The 17,284-nt window shown below is 37.6% G+C and overlaps 1 protein-coding gene across 9 annotated transcripts in view; it reads right to left on the bottom strand.

Moving 5' to 3' along the window:
* PALLD (palladin, cytoskeletal associated protein) overlaps positions 1 to 13,456 on the bottom strand; it is a 187,723-nt gene extending 174,267 nt beyond the window's left edge. For 8 of the 9 annotated variants that reach the window (XM_036382775.2, XM_036382780.2, XM_036382782.2 and 5 more), the window contains exons 1-2: positions 13,323 to 13,456; positions 6,636 to 7,682 (exon numbers count right to left, since the gene is read on the bottom strand). In XM_036382775.2, coding sequence (XP_036238668.1) covers positions 6,636 to 7,681 — 1,046 coding nt within the window. In that variant the 5' untranslated portion in view covers position 7,682; positions 13,323 to 13,456. Of the gene's footprint in view, positions 1 to 6,635; positions 7,683 to 10,589; positions 10,697 to 13,322 lie in introns of those variants that run through there. The other variant, XM_036382776.2, reaches the window with a different exon arrangement.
* Between the last annotated feature and the right edge of the window lie 3,828 nt (positions 13,457 to 17,284).

Raw genomic sequence — 17,284 nt, 5'->3', positions numbered from 1 at the left:
AGCCATGCATTCATTCCAGGTACCTGTTTTAAATATTGTACTCTATGGTGTTAGACAGGCAAGCAAGGGAAAAAACCTCACCCTCTCAAACAAAACATTTGGTTATCATTATTGTGGGTTAACTCCAGGAGGAAATTAAACTCGAAATAAGCCACTCCCCTTTCCCCTGCCCCTTCTGGCGAGGGAGGGACAAAAGCAGAGCCTATGGGTTGACATAACAATTTAGTGAAAGATGGTTTCCTTAACATCTGAAGAGAATCCTAAATTTTCAAAATCTTTTATAGCAGTCCTGAAAGAGGAGTGGAAAGGGAGTGGTAGGCTGGAGAAAATCCTCCTCCTCTGTTCCTCCTATAGGCTGGGTATGACTATTGATGAATGCCCAGAGGTATCGGACAAGACCAGGCCAAATGACCAACACTGAAGTGCACATCCCTAATGACCCTCACTGCCCTTGACACTACCATGTCAGAAACCAGTATCATGTGGTACATCAACAAAGCAGTCCTAATACCTCTCCCTGCTTGGAAAAGCACCTTGGCCAGCAGTGCATATGGGCACATCCACGAACAGAGCAAGCAATGACTGTAACCAGTCACTCCTATGGAGTAACAACCAGGCAATGACTGTAACCAGTCACTCCTATAGAGTAACAACCTGGCTACACCGACATGGCACTAAGCTCTGCCCCTCTCTGCAACCAGACAATCATATACAATAGGAGTCTCCCAAATGCTGTTCTTAACGAGCACCATGGCAAATCTTCTTTCCAAGTGGTTCTAAGGTAAAAGAGCTATTACTTACAAGTAATGAAAACTGATGCATACTAGCGTTGATCAGATAGGCCACACTGTTTTTTAAAGCAGGTGGGTACATGACCTACACAGGCCTTAACTTCACTGTGTGTTTTCCCCAGATGCAGAAAATCCTGAGAGTGTGGCCTCTAATTGCCATAAAATGAATGGAGAATGGAAAAGGAAATATCTGAAAGATGCACGCTACCTACCCAATACCTGCAGGCCACAAATCCCTATGGGCAGCTCCTGCAATAACTTTACCATTTGTGCTGGGTTATTAACCCCCGATTCCCCAGCAAAGCCCACTAGTCCAGAACACTGTTCTAAAAATTAAGAATTAAGGAGCAGTTTCACAAGTCACTGAGGTGACTTTCAACACTACATTCCAGATCTGCTCTGAAATAAAATTCAAACTCCAGGGATGCCTGGTAATGGCTAGGCCTTACCTGAAAATCAGCAAAAGCAAACAAACAAAAGACACAAGAATAGCGTGGTATGCTCAAATAATAAAAGAATATAAAAGGAAATAAATGAGAAGGGAAGAAGGGCTAAAAGAATAATGAGGTCAACTGTATATAGCTATTATGTTGACTTGCAAATGAAGAAAAAAGTCCAACAAAAGTAAAGAAGACATTTTTGATAAAGAGAAATAAAAAAACTATTGTGACAGAAAAACATTGAGGATGCAGAAATATAATTTTCATATTGATATGAAAGGGAATGATATTGAAGATATTTTATCTTCATTGAGTGTAAATAAAATTCTAAATGACAACATATTACTGTTGAGAAGATTTCTTAAAAGAGTGTACTGCCAGATTAAAGTGGCTAACATCATTTTTTTATTTAATTTCAGCAATAAGAATGCTGTTAATACTTTCAGATGGTTGTCAATGCTCCCTCCATACACAGAAAAACATCCAGATCTGCAAACAGAACATTTTTGACCCAAGGAACTCCCTGGTTACAAGAATATTCTTCCATTCTTAACAAGCACCCTCTGTTTGGAAAGGGCTAGTAAGAAGACAGATTAGCAGGATTCTGCTCTGAAAAGATTAATAGAGGACTATGGGAGATTTGTGTAAAAAAGTATGTTTATTGGGAAAACATTTTAATAGAGAAAAATATGGGGAGAATATAAGAAAAATTTGTGTTTATATTTGTGAGCAATTTGACAACTAACTTCATGAATTATCACCCTTAGGAAATAAATGCAAGATATTCTGGAGACACTAATTATTTACAAAAGGTTGCGTAATAAAAAAGCCACTATTTCTTGTTGCACTGTCCTAGATACTAATAAAGACTTATAACAACACTGAAATAATGGAGCAGAAACAATTGCATAAATTGTGGAAGTATTTTTGATGAATTCTAACAGCAAAATATGACATTTTGGGGCTCAGGTAAAATCACCTCAAAGCTCAGTACAGGACTTGATTTTTTTATTGTATAAGAATAATACATATAGTTGTTACTGATTTTCAAGTCACAAGAGCCCTCTCCTCCCACGCAGAATATATCCTAATCTTTTTTATGTGTTATGAATTATTTCTGCAATCACTGTAGCTAACATAATGCTTGTAATCTACTAAACTCTGGTTTTAAGACACATTAGGCATTTCATTGTTCAGAAATAAATTTTGGTCTGGGTCAAGCAAACAAGAATGGAATTATCAAATATTTTAAACAAATTCATCATAAAATATCTTCATTAAAATTTCTCACTCATGAAACTGGTTTTGTTTTTAACTAAGGATACCTAGAATGGTCAAGTGTTTCCCATTACCACACATACATAAATAACTATTCACATTTGATAAAAATAAGTACTACTAAAGCCTTGCCACTATAGCATTAGTAGAACATCTCTATCCCCCACCAAGCCACTGGTGTTTCACTACAACTACAAAAACTACTCATAAGAGACTTCAAAAAATACAACTAAATTCTATCTCTAAACCACAGATTTTCCTACCTCAAATCAAGTCCAGCAAAGAAGCAGAAACTACATCTGGGACACCTCTTACCAAGACTTAAAACTACCAAATTTCCAAGACTTAAAACTACCAACTACTGTGTAGGTAGTTTAATCACTAAACTAAAACCCTGTACACTTGGGTTTTTACACAGCTGTGTAGATTTGTGTTAAGCATGACTTAATCTGATGTTGAATTTTCTTTGCATATGTGCCTGATGGGTGGAGCATGGTGGTGCCACAGTTTATTGTGCGTTTTTAGGCTTCAAGGCCTTTAAAGACCATAAAACTGGGTAAGATTTTGAAGCTATAGAAGTCAACACAATTTGGTTTTATTATAAATTTAAATTGTACTTTACATTTGTTTCTGTATTTTCTAAGAATGGTTCTGTGTTACATGCAAGTAATGGTTCTAGGTGGGGATTTTGGGTATTGTTACAGTCAAATCTAGGCAAACAGAACTTATGAGAAGAAAAGGATTATAATGAGAGCAAATTATTTCCTTAAAGCAAAGAAACCTCATTCTTGTCATGTAATATGTGGAAAGTGACTTATTTTTTGCTTTGATTTGGATTTTTTTTTGCATCAATTTGCTGTGGAAAAAGGAATATATTTTGTACAAAAATTCCAATACCTCTTATGCTACAGAAGCTGGGTGAATATCTGTAAATATTTTAATCACAGCTTACAGCTCAAGGTAGACCTCAGAAAATACATTAATCATGGCTTACAGCTCCAGGCTTTGAAGCAATGAAATATTCAGGTGGTGAGGCGAATGCTGAAGAGGTCTAAGTCACACCCAGCTGGGATTTGCTTTAGCTAGCTCAAGGCTAATGTGAGTATTTTAAACACAGCATTGCTGATGCACTTTGAAGGACAGTTACTGACTGATAAATTGGTTTTGAGAGTAACAGATATTTTGTTTCAACTTATATTTCACGTGTTTTAGACTTTCTTTAGAAGGCAGATGTCCTAAAACTTTTCAAATCACTATGTACCTTCCTAGGTCTTAGGCTGGAATCTGAAATCTTACAGAAATATAATAATTCTTCTGACCAGTGACAAAATATTCATTTAAAAAAATCTGATTTTCTGCTAGTAGAACTAGTAAGTTAGACATTGAACTTTGAAAAAAACCATTAATGATACTTGAAATGTAACTGATTATTTTCTTTTGGATTTCAACACCAAGATTCTAGTTGTAAGTTCTCCTGTCAAAATATACTTTTTCTCTATTTGTAGTACAAAGCTACTATGGTCAAGTTTTGTCACTCATAACATAAACACTTACTGTTTCACTTTCAGCTGTGTATGGCTATGAACATCTAAGGAACTTAAATTTTAAGAGGTTTTCCTAACCAAATAACCTTCAAATATACACGTGGTCGTTACACTACATTTGATGTTTTCTTCAATTATACTAAGGTTCTGCAACATTGTTATGTTTATCTTCATAAGAAAAGTATCTGGATAGAGAAGGATTCTAGCTTAACTTTGTATAGGCTGAGGACTAAGAAAGTTTAGCTACAAAAAAGCTATGAAAAGGGAAGAGAACCAGTTATAAAGATTACTTGGGTCCAGGCTAAAATATGAGGCATAGCAAAGCAGTAACATGCTAAAAGACCAGAAAAGCCTATGTAGATTCCTTTGAAGGCCTTTTGCTCTGGTGTCAATTGGATGATTTCATAGTTGCCAGTGCTTGATGCTGCTTAAATATCAGCTGTATTCATTATTACACTGGGCAACTTTTTGAGTGCTTCATGAAATAAGAATTTAGTGAGTTTCTTGTCATCATTAAACTATTGTTACTTCCTTATGACTTTAGGAAATGTGGCTTCCAGTTTTCTTCCCAGCTGAGGCAAAAATAAAACTGAAAAAAAAAAAAACCCACAAAAATCCCAACTGCTTTCTGCTTTAATCACACTTATTACACAAAGTTCCAAAACCAGCCTTTACAGTGGCTATGTTATTGAAACTGGGTTTTCTGGGGAAAACCAGAAGAGCTGAAGCTTGGTTTCTACAGATTTATTGCTATATGCAAATGTACAGCCTGTGGCTGCCCTGGCTCATGCCCTTGTCTGCATCCCCTGTTGATCAGATTTTGCATGTGCCAAAAGGCTCGCTCTTACACTTCTCACACCAGGGAACTGTTCAGCTTGTTCCATTCTTTTGGCAATGCAATACAATGCTTTCCTAATATCCATTTCTACCTTCTTCCTATTCAGAAACCTTCACAAAGAGCTTAATATCTTTTACACATTTATTTTTCTGGCCCGTTTCTTCAGTAAACTGTAAATATTTTGAATTCATATGATTATGGTCTGAAGATTGTTTTCCACATATATTACAAACCCAGAAACCCAGTCTAATGAAACAATAGTCTAAGTAAAGTGCTTTAGAAAACTGGATTATTTTCATTACCAAAATACAAGAGAATGGTCAACTATTATTGTATCACTGATGTTTTGCTTTATTTTTAAACCATATAAAACTCCCATTTGCAGAAAATACTTCTGAAAGTAGCACAGACATTCTTCACTTGCTCTGCAATATGTGGGTGGTTTTAAATAGGCTTGTCTTTTTCCACTGCAGCAAATTAACTATTTACTGGATATATATAGGATACACCATGAAACTCCTTTTCATATCCAAGAAGAAGGACAGTGATGCGCCTAGATGATACTATGAAACTGTTTATCAGTTCCCAGTAATGCTTTTATAGATAAAAATCCATAACATATTTTTCTGCATGCTTTCTCATCTGGAAAGAACCCCCTCCTTTCCCCAAGATTCAGACTTTGGAGTCTCCCCCAAACATCGCTCAAGTGTTTGCTGTCTCTTAACCCCTGAACGAGCCTTGGTTTTGCTCTCTTGGCTCCACAGCAGCGCTCACTTGAGGGCTCTGTGCCGCCCGTGCTGTGTGTGAGTGACCTCTTCAGCCAAGTCGCTGCCACTACAGAAAGGACATGCAGAAGAAGTGCATCGACTTCCGAAATTAGTAGTTTTTGAGGTGCAGCTGCCGTATTTTTCCTCTCTTGAGGATCCATAATGAAATAGAGATGAAGGGGGAAATTTGTTTTCAATGGAAACTTTGAAAAAGTAATTTTTATTAGTAAGTTCTTTCAATTGCCAGATGGAGAATTATTAATAATTATTTAATAAAACCAATTTGGGAATGGACCATGAAAGTGTATTAATTTGACTGTCAGGGAGCTTTGCAAGAGCCCAAAAATTAGCATGAATCATATTTGCCACAATGCAGTAATGGCTGTATCTACAGGCTGCTAACATAGCACAATTATGTGTGTCAAAAGGGAAACAAGACAGAAGTTACAAATTAATTTATGCTGATGTGATTACTTGAAAGTATACTTGATTTTACAATAACCAACTCTTATGTCAGCAATGTTTCTCATTACTCATTTCCTCAGTCATTAAAAGCCTTCTTATTTTATGATTCTGCCTGAGTTAAAATTAAAAAAACCAGTTTACATGGCTCTTGGAGACATTCTAATTAATCAGCAGTAAAAACTGTATCACCTTCTTGAGATATGCTCTTTAGGAGCAAGCTGTCTCTTCTTTTACCCAGATTGATGAAGTAACAATCACATAGAATGTTGCTAGAGCCAATTCTATTTCTAATTTTGCCATGTGGCTCTTAAATCAAGAAGAATTTAATTTTCTAAGCAAACAGACTGAAACATTCTAGTGAAATAAAGACACTAGAATATGTTATTCTTTGTGCTTTGTAAAATTACATGATTAACTGCTCTTCTGTGACTGCCTCTAAGCAAGTCAGTGTCATACCTGTCCTTAGGTATCTTCCACAATCAGGTGACGCTATCTGGTGACTTAGCACCTACCTGACATCAGGGACTGGGTTGCCAGCAACTCTGCACTCCAGCAATACTTTGTTTCCTTCGGCAACTTCCTGGCTCCGGAGCTTCTGAGTGAATAGAGGTGGTGAAAGTTCATGCTCTTCCATGTTGATGAAGGGACGGCACAGGACCATTTTGCTCTCCATGATGCTCCTCCTTCCAGAATAGTGTTCTCCATTCAGATGAAGTCCAGGTAATTTTTCCTCAGGCTCAGTCTCTTGATGTGGTTTGTCAAACTCCTGGTTCACCAAGGTACTTAAAGCTGGTTGTTTCTTGTTAGGTGACAGGTATCCACTGTCTGGAGAAGAAGAGTCCCCATCGGGACTACGGCCTCTTGTCTTTGCTGCCTGTCTAAATATAGATGATAACTCCTCTATGAATGTGGCAGCTTTGTCACACAGCTTGTTCCTGAAAGGAGCTTCTCCCTGCAATGTTGATTCAGAGTTCGGGCTTGTCTTAGGCATACATGCACCACCTTTCTCTGAAAATTTCAGGCTTCTGACAAAGCTGGGACTAGCAGGTAGAAAAGGTGAGGTGCTTGCTTGTCCCCTAGAAACTGTGACAAAACTATCCTCTGTCTGAGGTGCAGCGGATTGCTCATTCTGATTCCTTGGGAGAGCATGACTTGCAGCAGATGAAGTCCAACTGCTTGCTTGAGGTGTCTCTACAGTGTCTTGCTCATGCAGGTCGGTGTCCCTGAAAGAAGGGGTTTCTGAAGGGCTTGAAAGAGGGGTGTTGAGATAATGAGTAAAGTCTGGTACTGTGTTCTCATCTTCCTCCATGGAATTGGCAATGGCTTCTCGAGCTATGTCAAGGCTCTTACTTATCTCCTCCTGGGTAAGGAAGGCAGAAAGTTCATTTGAAAATTCACCATTCTGTGTGTCTGACAGGGAATCACAGAAAAAGTCATGGTAAGATGAAGCTTCTGACATATTTTCAGGATATCCCTTACTGCTGTCTCTTTCTGGAGAGTAAGTCTCCTTCAGCATTAAAGAAAGAGGCAATGCCCGGCCACAGCCTCTGTCTTGCATCCTGGAAGACACAAGAACAATTCCTTAATGAAAAAAGTTATATCCTAGTTCCCACAAGCTAGACACAAAGCTGTAAGATAAGCAGAACATAATGGTGTATGACATACCATAAACCTTGTTTTCTATTAGAATGAGCCAGGACTGCAAATTGTCTAGATGGAAATGAGAGCACTTAGGAGTAATTTTTCTTATGAACCTTCCCTCAGAAGTATGAAGATATCCTTTGCCTGTATATTGCCTAGCACAACATTGATTCCACTGGATCAATATGATATATGTTGTTATTTCACATCTGATTGGTTATTTTGCATCAATTCTATTATGTTTCTTTTTTTTTTTTTCCTGGTTTTAGCCTTGTGAAGATTTTGGGAATATATTTACTTTTCTCTTTCCCATAACATTGCCTTCCAGACATTAAACCATCAAATTCTGCGAGAAGTGTTCAACTTGAAACCATTATGAGGATACACACAAGGATATTTGGATTAGAAATTCCAAATTATCCTTTCTGTTTAATGTTGATAATGTGTTTGATATTATTTTACTTATTGTGCTAACACTTTTAACTTGTTACCAATTTAGTAGCACTTTCCTCAACACTGAAAAATTACCATATGCTAGAAGTAAAGCACTGAAGAAATAGATTTCGCAACCTATATATCATCCTGCTCAATGGAAGTGTTTAATGTATATTTTGTACCAGTTTCACAAAGCAGAGAAGCATTTATACCTCTCCAGTTTCCCAACATGACTTCAGAATTAGAATGAGCATTCTCTTTAAAGTCAACAAGAAACAAGACATCAGGGAAACCACGCTTTCCCCAGGGGAAGGACTGGCCTGAAAATCTCCTTGCTGAAATGTATTTGTCTACCTGGTCACTAGATTGTGGCTGATGAGATCTGAAACATAATTATTGTTTCTGCAGAGCATCTAATTGAATTGAACATCAGTGGTTTTAATTACCCTGAAAAATTCTCTTATTCTAATGATAATTTCTACAATAAAAAATTTTACGTAAGATTTAAAAAGAGAAAATTTCCTTTAATTCTCTACTGATAGTGAAGAAATGGCTTGACAGTCATGCGATGCACTCGGATGTATTTTACATCAGCTTGTGCAGGCTCCAATTACCTGTAGTCACTAAACCAGGGCTTACCCAGCATGTAGTCATTAAGTGACTGATAGATGATTGGAATTCTTGGCTTAGCATATGTATCTCTTGATATGCCTGTTTGTCTTGCCAACAGATTACAACTCAATGCATAAAAGAGAAGTCTAAGAAACCCAAAGCATTTAGAGTTTGAGAAATGTTTTTATAGAATTCAGTGATAAGTTTATTATTTGCTGGGATTACGTTTTCCTTTCCTGTTATCTGTGCTTACAGGGCAACAAATTTAGCAACCATGCCAATCTCTTGTCAACAAAATCTAAAAAAGTATATACAGTATAACTGACTACCACATAGCAGCTTTAAAGAAAGAATCTGAGAAGCCCAGCAAACAGTTGGTCTAGAGGCTCAGCTGTTCAGGCATAAACTGGAGGAATGCCAGGGAAACAAGAGTTAAAACTGCAGAGTTTCTTCCTCCTTAATCTTAGATTTAAAAAAAAAACCTTTGTATTCCAATGAACAAAGGTGCTATTCAGACAACATGTAAATATCTGTGCTTCAAATTATATCTTTATTTAAATCTGACACATGTGGGTTCCTAGCTTGTTCACATCTCAAAGTGACACATTACATACTCAGATAAACTTCCCTGACTTCCAACACTGAGCTGCTCTAATGTTTCAATGGGCTGTTTCATGGGTAGGAGGACAATTTTACTTATTGTTATCCACCCAACAGGATGATTAAAATTAGAGTATTATGAATTCACATATTTCTTCCCAATACTCAGCTTTGTCATTAGAAAAATACAATGGCTACATATATAGTAATTTTCAAAGCCTGGTGTCTAAATTAAGTGAATAGCCTATACCTGGATATTTAGATAAAGTTGATGGATTTAAACGTGCTGATTTATTGGCAATTTCTAATGCTGATAAGCCTTCTTGGTGAGAAGGTTCCTGAAAATGGATTCATATGTCTAGCTTTAGGGAGCTGAATGGAAGCTTCCAGCAGAAAGACTTTTTTCAGCCATACTGTAATACATAAACTCACTATTCTTTTAGAGCAACTTGTAATCACAGTGAACTGGAGGTGAAGTATCACTAACCCTATCAAGTAGCTTATAAGATCATAATTAGAAATTTTGAATGCTATTTCTAGCTTCTCCAAGTTGGACTACAATGTATTTATAACAGTTTTCATCATCACACTCATTAGGTAACCTGCAAAGCCATATACTGTATCATTTAAAGACACAAGCATAAATTACAATGTTGCATGCAGATCAACATTATTACATACAGACTACTTATGGGGTCCTATTTGTAAATATTTCAAAATTAAGCCCAAGTAAAACCCACATTTTTTATCATGCAGTTTAAATACCTATTCAAAACCCAATACAGATGCTCTAAAGAATCATATGGTAAATATTGAAATTGAAATGTATTGGATTACAATAATTTCAGAAAAAAAAAAGAGTAACTAATCAAATTAAAGTTTTGTAGGTTTATACAGTAAAATATGGAAAAACATAGAAAAATAAAGGACTCATTTAAAAAAAATAAACATCCTGAATTTGCAGAACCTGCCAAATAAGAAAATATGATTTAACATGACCCAATTATTACTTAACAGGACCCATCTCTTCAAAAGAATCGTACGAAGGATGAAATGTATCTAGTAAGATCTTTTAAAACAAAAAAGGCACATACTTTTTCTCTGAATTTTGAAATCCTGCAAAATTACTCCACAAACACAACAATCACGATCAGCAGAAAATATAAAACAGATCTTACAATAAGCAGGCCAATATGAAGAGTTCAAGTATAATTAATAGTAGGTAAAGTTGTTTTTCTCCTTCTCTATCAGAATAGGCTTAAAGTCGCTCCAGCTCTTCACTGAAGCTTGCTTGGTCCTTAGTCGAGGAGACTGTGGCCTGTGCGTTACATCCGTCCTCTGTGCCCATGAAATTCGTACCCCCCTCATCTATATTTGGTAACTGAACTCATGTTTCAGCAGACTGCCACTATCTGGAATTCCAGCAGAAGCGACGTTAGGCCTGGAAGTGGCACAAAGTTCTCTGTGCTTACTACTCAGAAATTCAGAGAAGTTAGCCATTCCATTTTCTTCACCATTTTATGGTAATAGATTTTTAATTTTTTTCAACAGCATTATTTTCATTATAATAAATAAAATAATTGCCTTTTTCTGCTAAGAATAGTTTAAAATCAATAGCTTCTTGTGTACCTTAAAATCTTGTAGAAAAGAAAAAATTAGAATAATTTAGGTTGGAAAAGACCCTTAACATTTTTGGATTTATGAGTAGAAATACAGAAACTTTTTGTAATAATTGATAAATAATTTGTAACCATATAATACACTGTATAAAGAAATTAACCTACTGAATTTTCACATCTCAAGTGAAATAATAAAAGAAAAGAAGTATCTCCTTCAGAAAAGGCACAAAAAATCCCTGGAAAACATGTATGCTTTAAAAATACCCCACAACTCTGACACACGTATTAACACTGCAACAATCAAAGTACATTTTTGGTTTCTATAGAGTTGTAGAGCATAATGAGTAACAGAGTCAATTCTGTTAAGGAAGTACTTTCACCTCATTAAAACTCCTGTGAGAATTTAGTCCTAGGAAAAAGGAAAAAAAAAACCTGTCCAAAAGCACTTTTTCAAGCACATAATTTCTGTTAAAACTCAGTGAAAGGAAGAAGTAAACATGAAGACTGTTAGTTTAATCTAGAGACTTTATCACATAGTTTCCAGAAATAAAAGCAATGTGTGGGCAATGTGGTTTCTGCCAGATTGCAACCTATTGGGAGTCACATGCTCCAGAGTGGAGAGAAGAAATTATAGCTCCAAAGAGATGCTACAGACCTCCGTCCCTTCTGCCAGCATCCATTATATCTGCTCTCGGATTTGAAATCATTTTGTACACTGGCATTTGCTCTTAGCTCAAGGTCTTCTAGATACTGCCTTGCATTTTTTACTCAAATTTGTTCCTTGGCAACAATGTGCAGTAGATGTACTCTTGTGACAGAAGAGCTCAAGAGACTCAGAGCTCCCTACAGGATCCAGACCATCTTTATGTACTAACAAGTGCCAGTACCACACATCCTATTTCAGTGCTTGATAGAGCATCTTGGCATCTTCATACAGGCAATTTCTGTCCCCTAATCACAGCTTGAACAGACTCACTGCTGGACTGGGAATGCTTCACAATTTATACAAACCCCATTTTTGCAGCTTGAGATCCTTACCATGTTGTAGTGAAATTAGTTAAAAGGATTTTTTTCCAGGTAATTTTACAGTGATTTCAGCGTGTCAAATAAGAACAGAACCATGATTCTAAAAATTTCAAGCTGAAAACTGTGCACAAAGAAGGAGCTGGTTATCCAAGAGTTAACCACTGTACGCCTAATTTTTAAGCGGTCACCCCACAAAGTAAAATCAATGTCCTTTTTCAGGCACCCAGAATCTCCACTAAATAACCAAAACTTTGCCACCTTGGAATGGGAGTCAAAAATAGCCTGCATATAAACAGCAACAAGCTGCCTTGGGCTATCTTCAGCATTTTCTACAGGGAGTGGGTGGAAGAAATCCTGGTTCGTGCAATTATGTGTTTAAATTTTCACTTCTGGGAAGAAAATATATCTGCCTGTAGATATCTGCAGAGATATTTGAAAAGAAATTTAGCTTTCTGAATACAAATAAAGTATTATTTTTTGTAAATGAAGTATGCCAAATACTTTTTGTACAGCATGATAGAAACATTTGCCCAGAAAGTGAAAGATTAGTGTTCAATTAATTCCTCTTCAACAGTTAATGAAATAGTCTTCATAACCTGAAAATAGGGCAAGGTTTATTAAAGCTCTATTAAGCCATGAATAAAGTTTCCCAACATTCTTCTTCTATGATTTAGGGAATGCTTATATTTTTTGATGTGTACTGAATATTTCAGAATCAAGATCTTCCATTTTTATTGCAAAAACAATGTGTGCTCTCCTTTATAAACACAGTAAAGGCAGTAAATCACTATAAACAAATGGCAAACAGACTAAAACTTTGGAACAGCTACACATTTTGTAAGATAAACACACTTTAATATGTAATGACGTAACAATTTAGCATTTGCATATAATATTTTAAAATTAATAATAGCATCAAGCAAGATTAGAGATATATAGCTAATATGCTCACTCCATTCCTATTGCAGTATTATGGAAAATTCAGCTGATGAACAGAACTCCACAGAGATAACAGTTTTCACTACCAATATATTTGATGGAATGCAGCTGCAGTTTCCCTGAAACCTTAATAATAGTTTCTAACACTAGTCAGCTCAAGTCCTTCCAAATCCCATCCCAAAACCCATAAAACTATTCTGGTTGTACAAGCTTATCATTTGATCTGATGAAGATGTTACATAATGCAAAAGATTTTCATCGTTAATTGTATAAAACCAAAATAAAAAATATAATAATATATAATGCTCAAATGATTAATGTACTTACCTGAGAAAGCAGAGCGCCTCTGTTATGGTCCCTGTTAATTTGTTTCTTACTCTAAATAGCAACAAGATAAAATACAAGTAGATAAGCAATCTCCTTTCCAAGACCTGAAGTCAAACACCAGTATGCAAACTTCAAATAGAAATCTCTCAGAACTGCTTCTACTTTAAGCAGCAGGGAGAGATACAACCTCCTTTACCAGTTGCCACAGAAACCTCCAGTTATTTTGAGTTACTAACAGACATTTTTTTCCACCTCTGAAAGAGCAAAAAAATAATCTGGTTGCCTGTGCTTAAACAGACTGGGTCAATGTCTTGCTGTAGTTCGATGCCATACATAGCTTTGTTCTTTAGTTTTCCTTCAGTATGCAAAAAACATTTAATTATGCTTGTAAATACATAGTAAACGGATTTTTTTACATAGCTAGAGCTAATCTATGTTTTCATAGAGTGTGTTGGAAGTATCTACCTGTCATATATGTATGGAAGTGTCAAATGTAGCAAGCAGTGTCAATGATATTCAAATAAAATTTTTCCAAGTTTCTCTGAGAATCTTGGGAGTGCAGTGGGAAAGCTTATATGCCTTCAGCTTTTCCTAGTAGTTGTATGGTAATCAGTCTGGAAGAAATACAGCAATTTTTCAAATTAAACTAATAACAGAACAGTAATAATAACACCCAGCCTTCTTTTACAGAATATTTCATCAACAAAGAGATTGAGGGGCTGCAAGTAACAACACATCAATAAACTTTGAAAATAGTACAACTTGCTAGAATTACCACAGCTGCGAATAGGAAAGGAAACCATAAAACAGAAAGGAAGGCTAAGTAACTCACAAAGAACTAATTCCATTCTGTAAACTGGGAAAGAGATGAACACTTCTCAGTCCAGGATCTATAGTCTATCTAAGGTCTTGATGAGGCAAACTACCTCAAGAGAAACTTGTCATTCTGCTTCCCTTATCTCAAGACTACTAGAACACTTGGAATATCATTCTGTCTCAAGATGATCATTCTGTCTCTTTATTAGCCCAACAGGTAATAATGGAGCACATGCACAAACAGCTACTTGACTGGTGAGTGCCCCCAGCATCCCTTAAAATGTCAAAGGAATTTTAAAATGTCAGGAGTTTGCATCCCTGTGCGCTGTGATTAATTCACTTTTGCATCTGCGGCTGTGAAGCACATTGTGCCCTCACGGATTTATCACAAAGGTGAAGACACGTAGGGCAAAGCTGTTTGATCTTTGCCTACGAACTCGGTGCCCAGGGTAGAAATGTCTCTGTGCACGTTACCGCGGAGCGGGCGGTGCCCTGCGAAAGGCGGTGCTGTCCGAGCCTGCCTCTTGCCAGGCTCTGTGTTCATCAGACTCCTTCAGGGCCGTGTCACCATGACACGCTGGTTCCTGACTGCCTCTTGCCAGGCCCTGTGTTCATCAGACTCCTTCAGGGCCGTGTCACCATGACACGCTGGTTCCTGACTGCCTCTTGCCAGGCTCTGTGTTCATCTGACTCCTTCACGGCCGTGTCACCATGACACGCTGGTTCCTGACTGCCTCTTGCCAGGCTCTGTGTTCATCAGACTCCTTCAGGGCCGTGTCACCATGACACGCTGGTTCCTGAGCCTGCCTCGCTGCCTGGCCAGACCCTTCACTCGCAGCCCCGCACACGCTCTGCTGCGTGAGGCGCTGAGGAGAAAACGCGGACGGGCTCCGGGTTTGGAGGAGCTACTGGGCGCCGCTGAATGGCGACGGTGCTGGCGGTGAAGAGGTGCTGCTGAGAGCGGCTGCTCAGGCGGGGCAGGCAGGGTGAGGCTCTGTGGTGAGGGACAGGGAGCGTGGAGCCTGCCGCTCTGTGCGGCTGTGGCGGCACCGGGTGCCCACGGGCCGAGCTCGGCCTGCGGGATGTGTTGCTGTGCAGAGTACCGTGGAGCTGCGGCCGCACCGCATCGGCGGAACTCACCGCCGTGCCATGGAGCTGCGGCCTCACCGCAGCCGCTGGCCCACAGCCGTGCCATGGAGCCGCGGCCACACCGCAGCCGCGGAGCTCACAGCCATGCCATGGAGCTAAGGCCTCACTGCACCGGCGGAGCTCACCGCTGTGCCATGGCCTGGAGAAGGCCTTCCCACTGCCCGGTTGTATTAAAATATTTAAAGCGTGTTATCTAGTGGTGTCAAAGAAAAGAAATGAGGTGTCAGCAAACTCTGAATTGGCAGTCTTCTGTGGTTCAAGTACAAAGGCCATTCCAGATTTTAGCATTTGGGAATGTATACAAATAAGAATTTAAGCAAGCATGTGTTACAGCTGATTTTAGTACAAAAACTTAAATCAATTTCATGTTGAATTAAGAAGCAAGAGGGAAATGAGTGAAGGTTAAAGAAGGCAGCACTAATGCAATCTCATAAGGATAGAGAAAGCAAGGATAGAATTTGTCAGTGTAGCACATGGCAATATAAGATTGTATAGTACAAGTAAAGAGCAAGTAAAGATTTCAAATTATATGATAAGTTTAAGAAATCTAAGCTATATCAGCTTAGTGTAGTATTACATAATTGTAGTATTACATAATTTTCTAAATAAAAGAAGGGAAATAAATTAGAGTTAAAACACTCTAGTGGAAAATCTGTGTCACAAAAGTAATGCTCTAACTTAAACAAGCTGTTTGAAAGAAGAAAAGCAACCTGTTAATGTTAAATAGTTAATTTTTGTCCTGACTCTGCAAAGCAGAGTTAACACTAGTCTCTTTCTTAAAATTTTCTTTTAAGTAGTCCATATACAGACCTTAGTTCTAATTCTGCCCAGTTTTGTTTAACTTAAATGCTTTAAGTGTTACTCTTCTCTGAGTTGATTTTGTCCTGTATGCTGTACATATTAGTCATATTCATTATGACTTTACCAATTCTTTTATTTTAAAATTAATTACATATGTTATAACTACCTGTGCTGTATCTGAAGAGTTACTCATCCCTCTAGTATAGAACTGCTTAATTCTAAGTGCTGCAGTCCTATTCACATTCGATATTACCCCTACCTCTGTGAAGATTATATTTCAAACAGAGCTGATTTTTTCTTTTATATAAGAACTACTTGCACTTATGCATATCATAAAATTCCCATAGCTGGGCAGTGAGAAAAATGCTTTATAGCATCACGTCATCCTTTTATGTTGTATGTGCTAAGATTTAGACTTTCCTCTTCGTGAGGAAAATGATCTCTATTAGATCAATTTTAGCTGCAAGCCTACAGTGCATATTTTACATGTTTATATTCACAGCCAGTCATGTATTTGGATTCCTTCTTAGCATGTGAAATGTGTTTGATCTGAGCAGGCACAGACAGAGCTGAAGTTCAATACCAGATAAAAGCTTCTTTCTTTACAAGGGGATTAACTTTGAAAATGGAATGTGCTCCTTTCAACAAAATGTGAGATGCTGATCTGTAGGAAAATAAATATTTACTTCTTTCTCCTTTTTTCATAATGCAACTTTACATTGCTTTACCTTTGTAGCAGCTATTGCATGCTGTCTTTTGATTATGCCAAATGTATTGCTGTAGGAAGACTCCACCTGCCACCAAAAAACATGTCTGATGCCAGACAGGGGTAGACAGCTGTGTATTGCTGCCAGAGTCACAGCACTAACAAAGACAAATGTGCAGGAATGTGACATCCATATGTCTGGAAAGAGGAATGAATGCTGAAGGAGGAACATGGAACAGCTGATTACTTCCACTGTTAGCTTCAGTAGGACTAAATTAAAAAAAAAAAAAAAGTTAAAACACAGCTGGCTATTTAGAATGAACTGCTGAGAGATTTGTCAGTCAGTAGCTCCTATTAGGGAGACACTTAGCTTGGGGATATTTTTGGAAAGAGTTTCCCTGGAGTTGGAGAGACTTCAGGCCTTTTGCTTTTTTCTGATTGGCCAACAGACAGGTGCTGAAAAAGGTGGTGGCAGAAATATTGCAGACGT

This window comes from Molothrus ater, chromosome 4 (assembly GCF_012460135.2).
Source record: "Molothrus ater isolate BHLD 08-10-18 breed brown headed cowbird chromosome 4, BPBGC_Mater_1.1, whole genome shotgun sequence".
Classification (NCBI taxonomy): domain Eukaryota; kingdom Metazoa; phylum Chordata; class Aves; order Passeriformes; family Icteridae; genus Molothrus; species Molothrus ater.
This window is presented reverse-complemented; position numbering and strand designations above follow the sequence as displayed.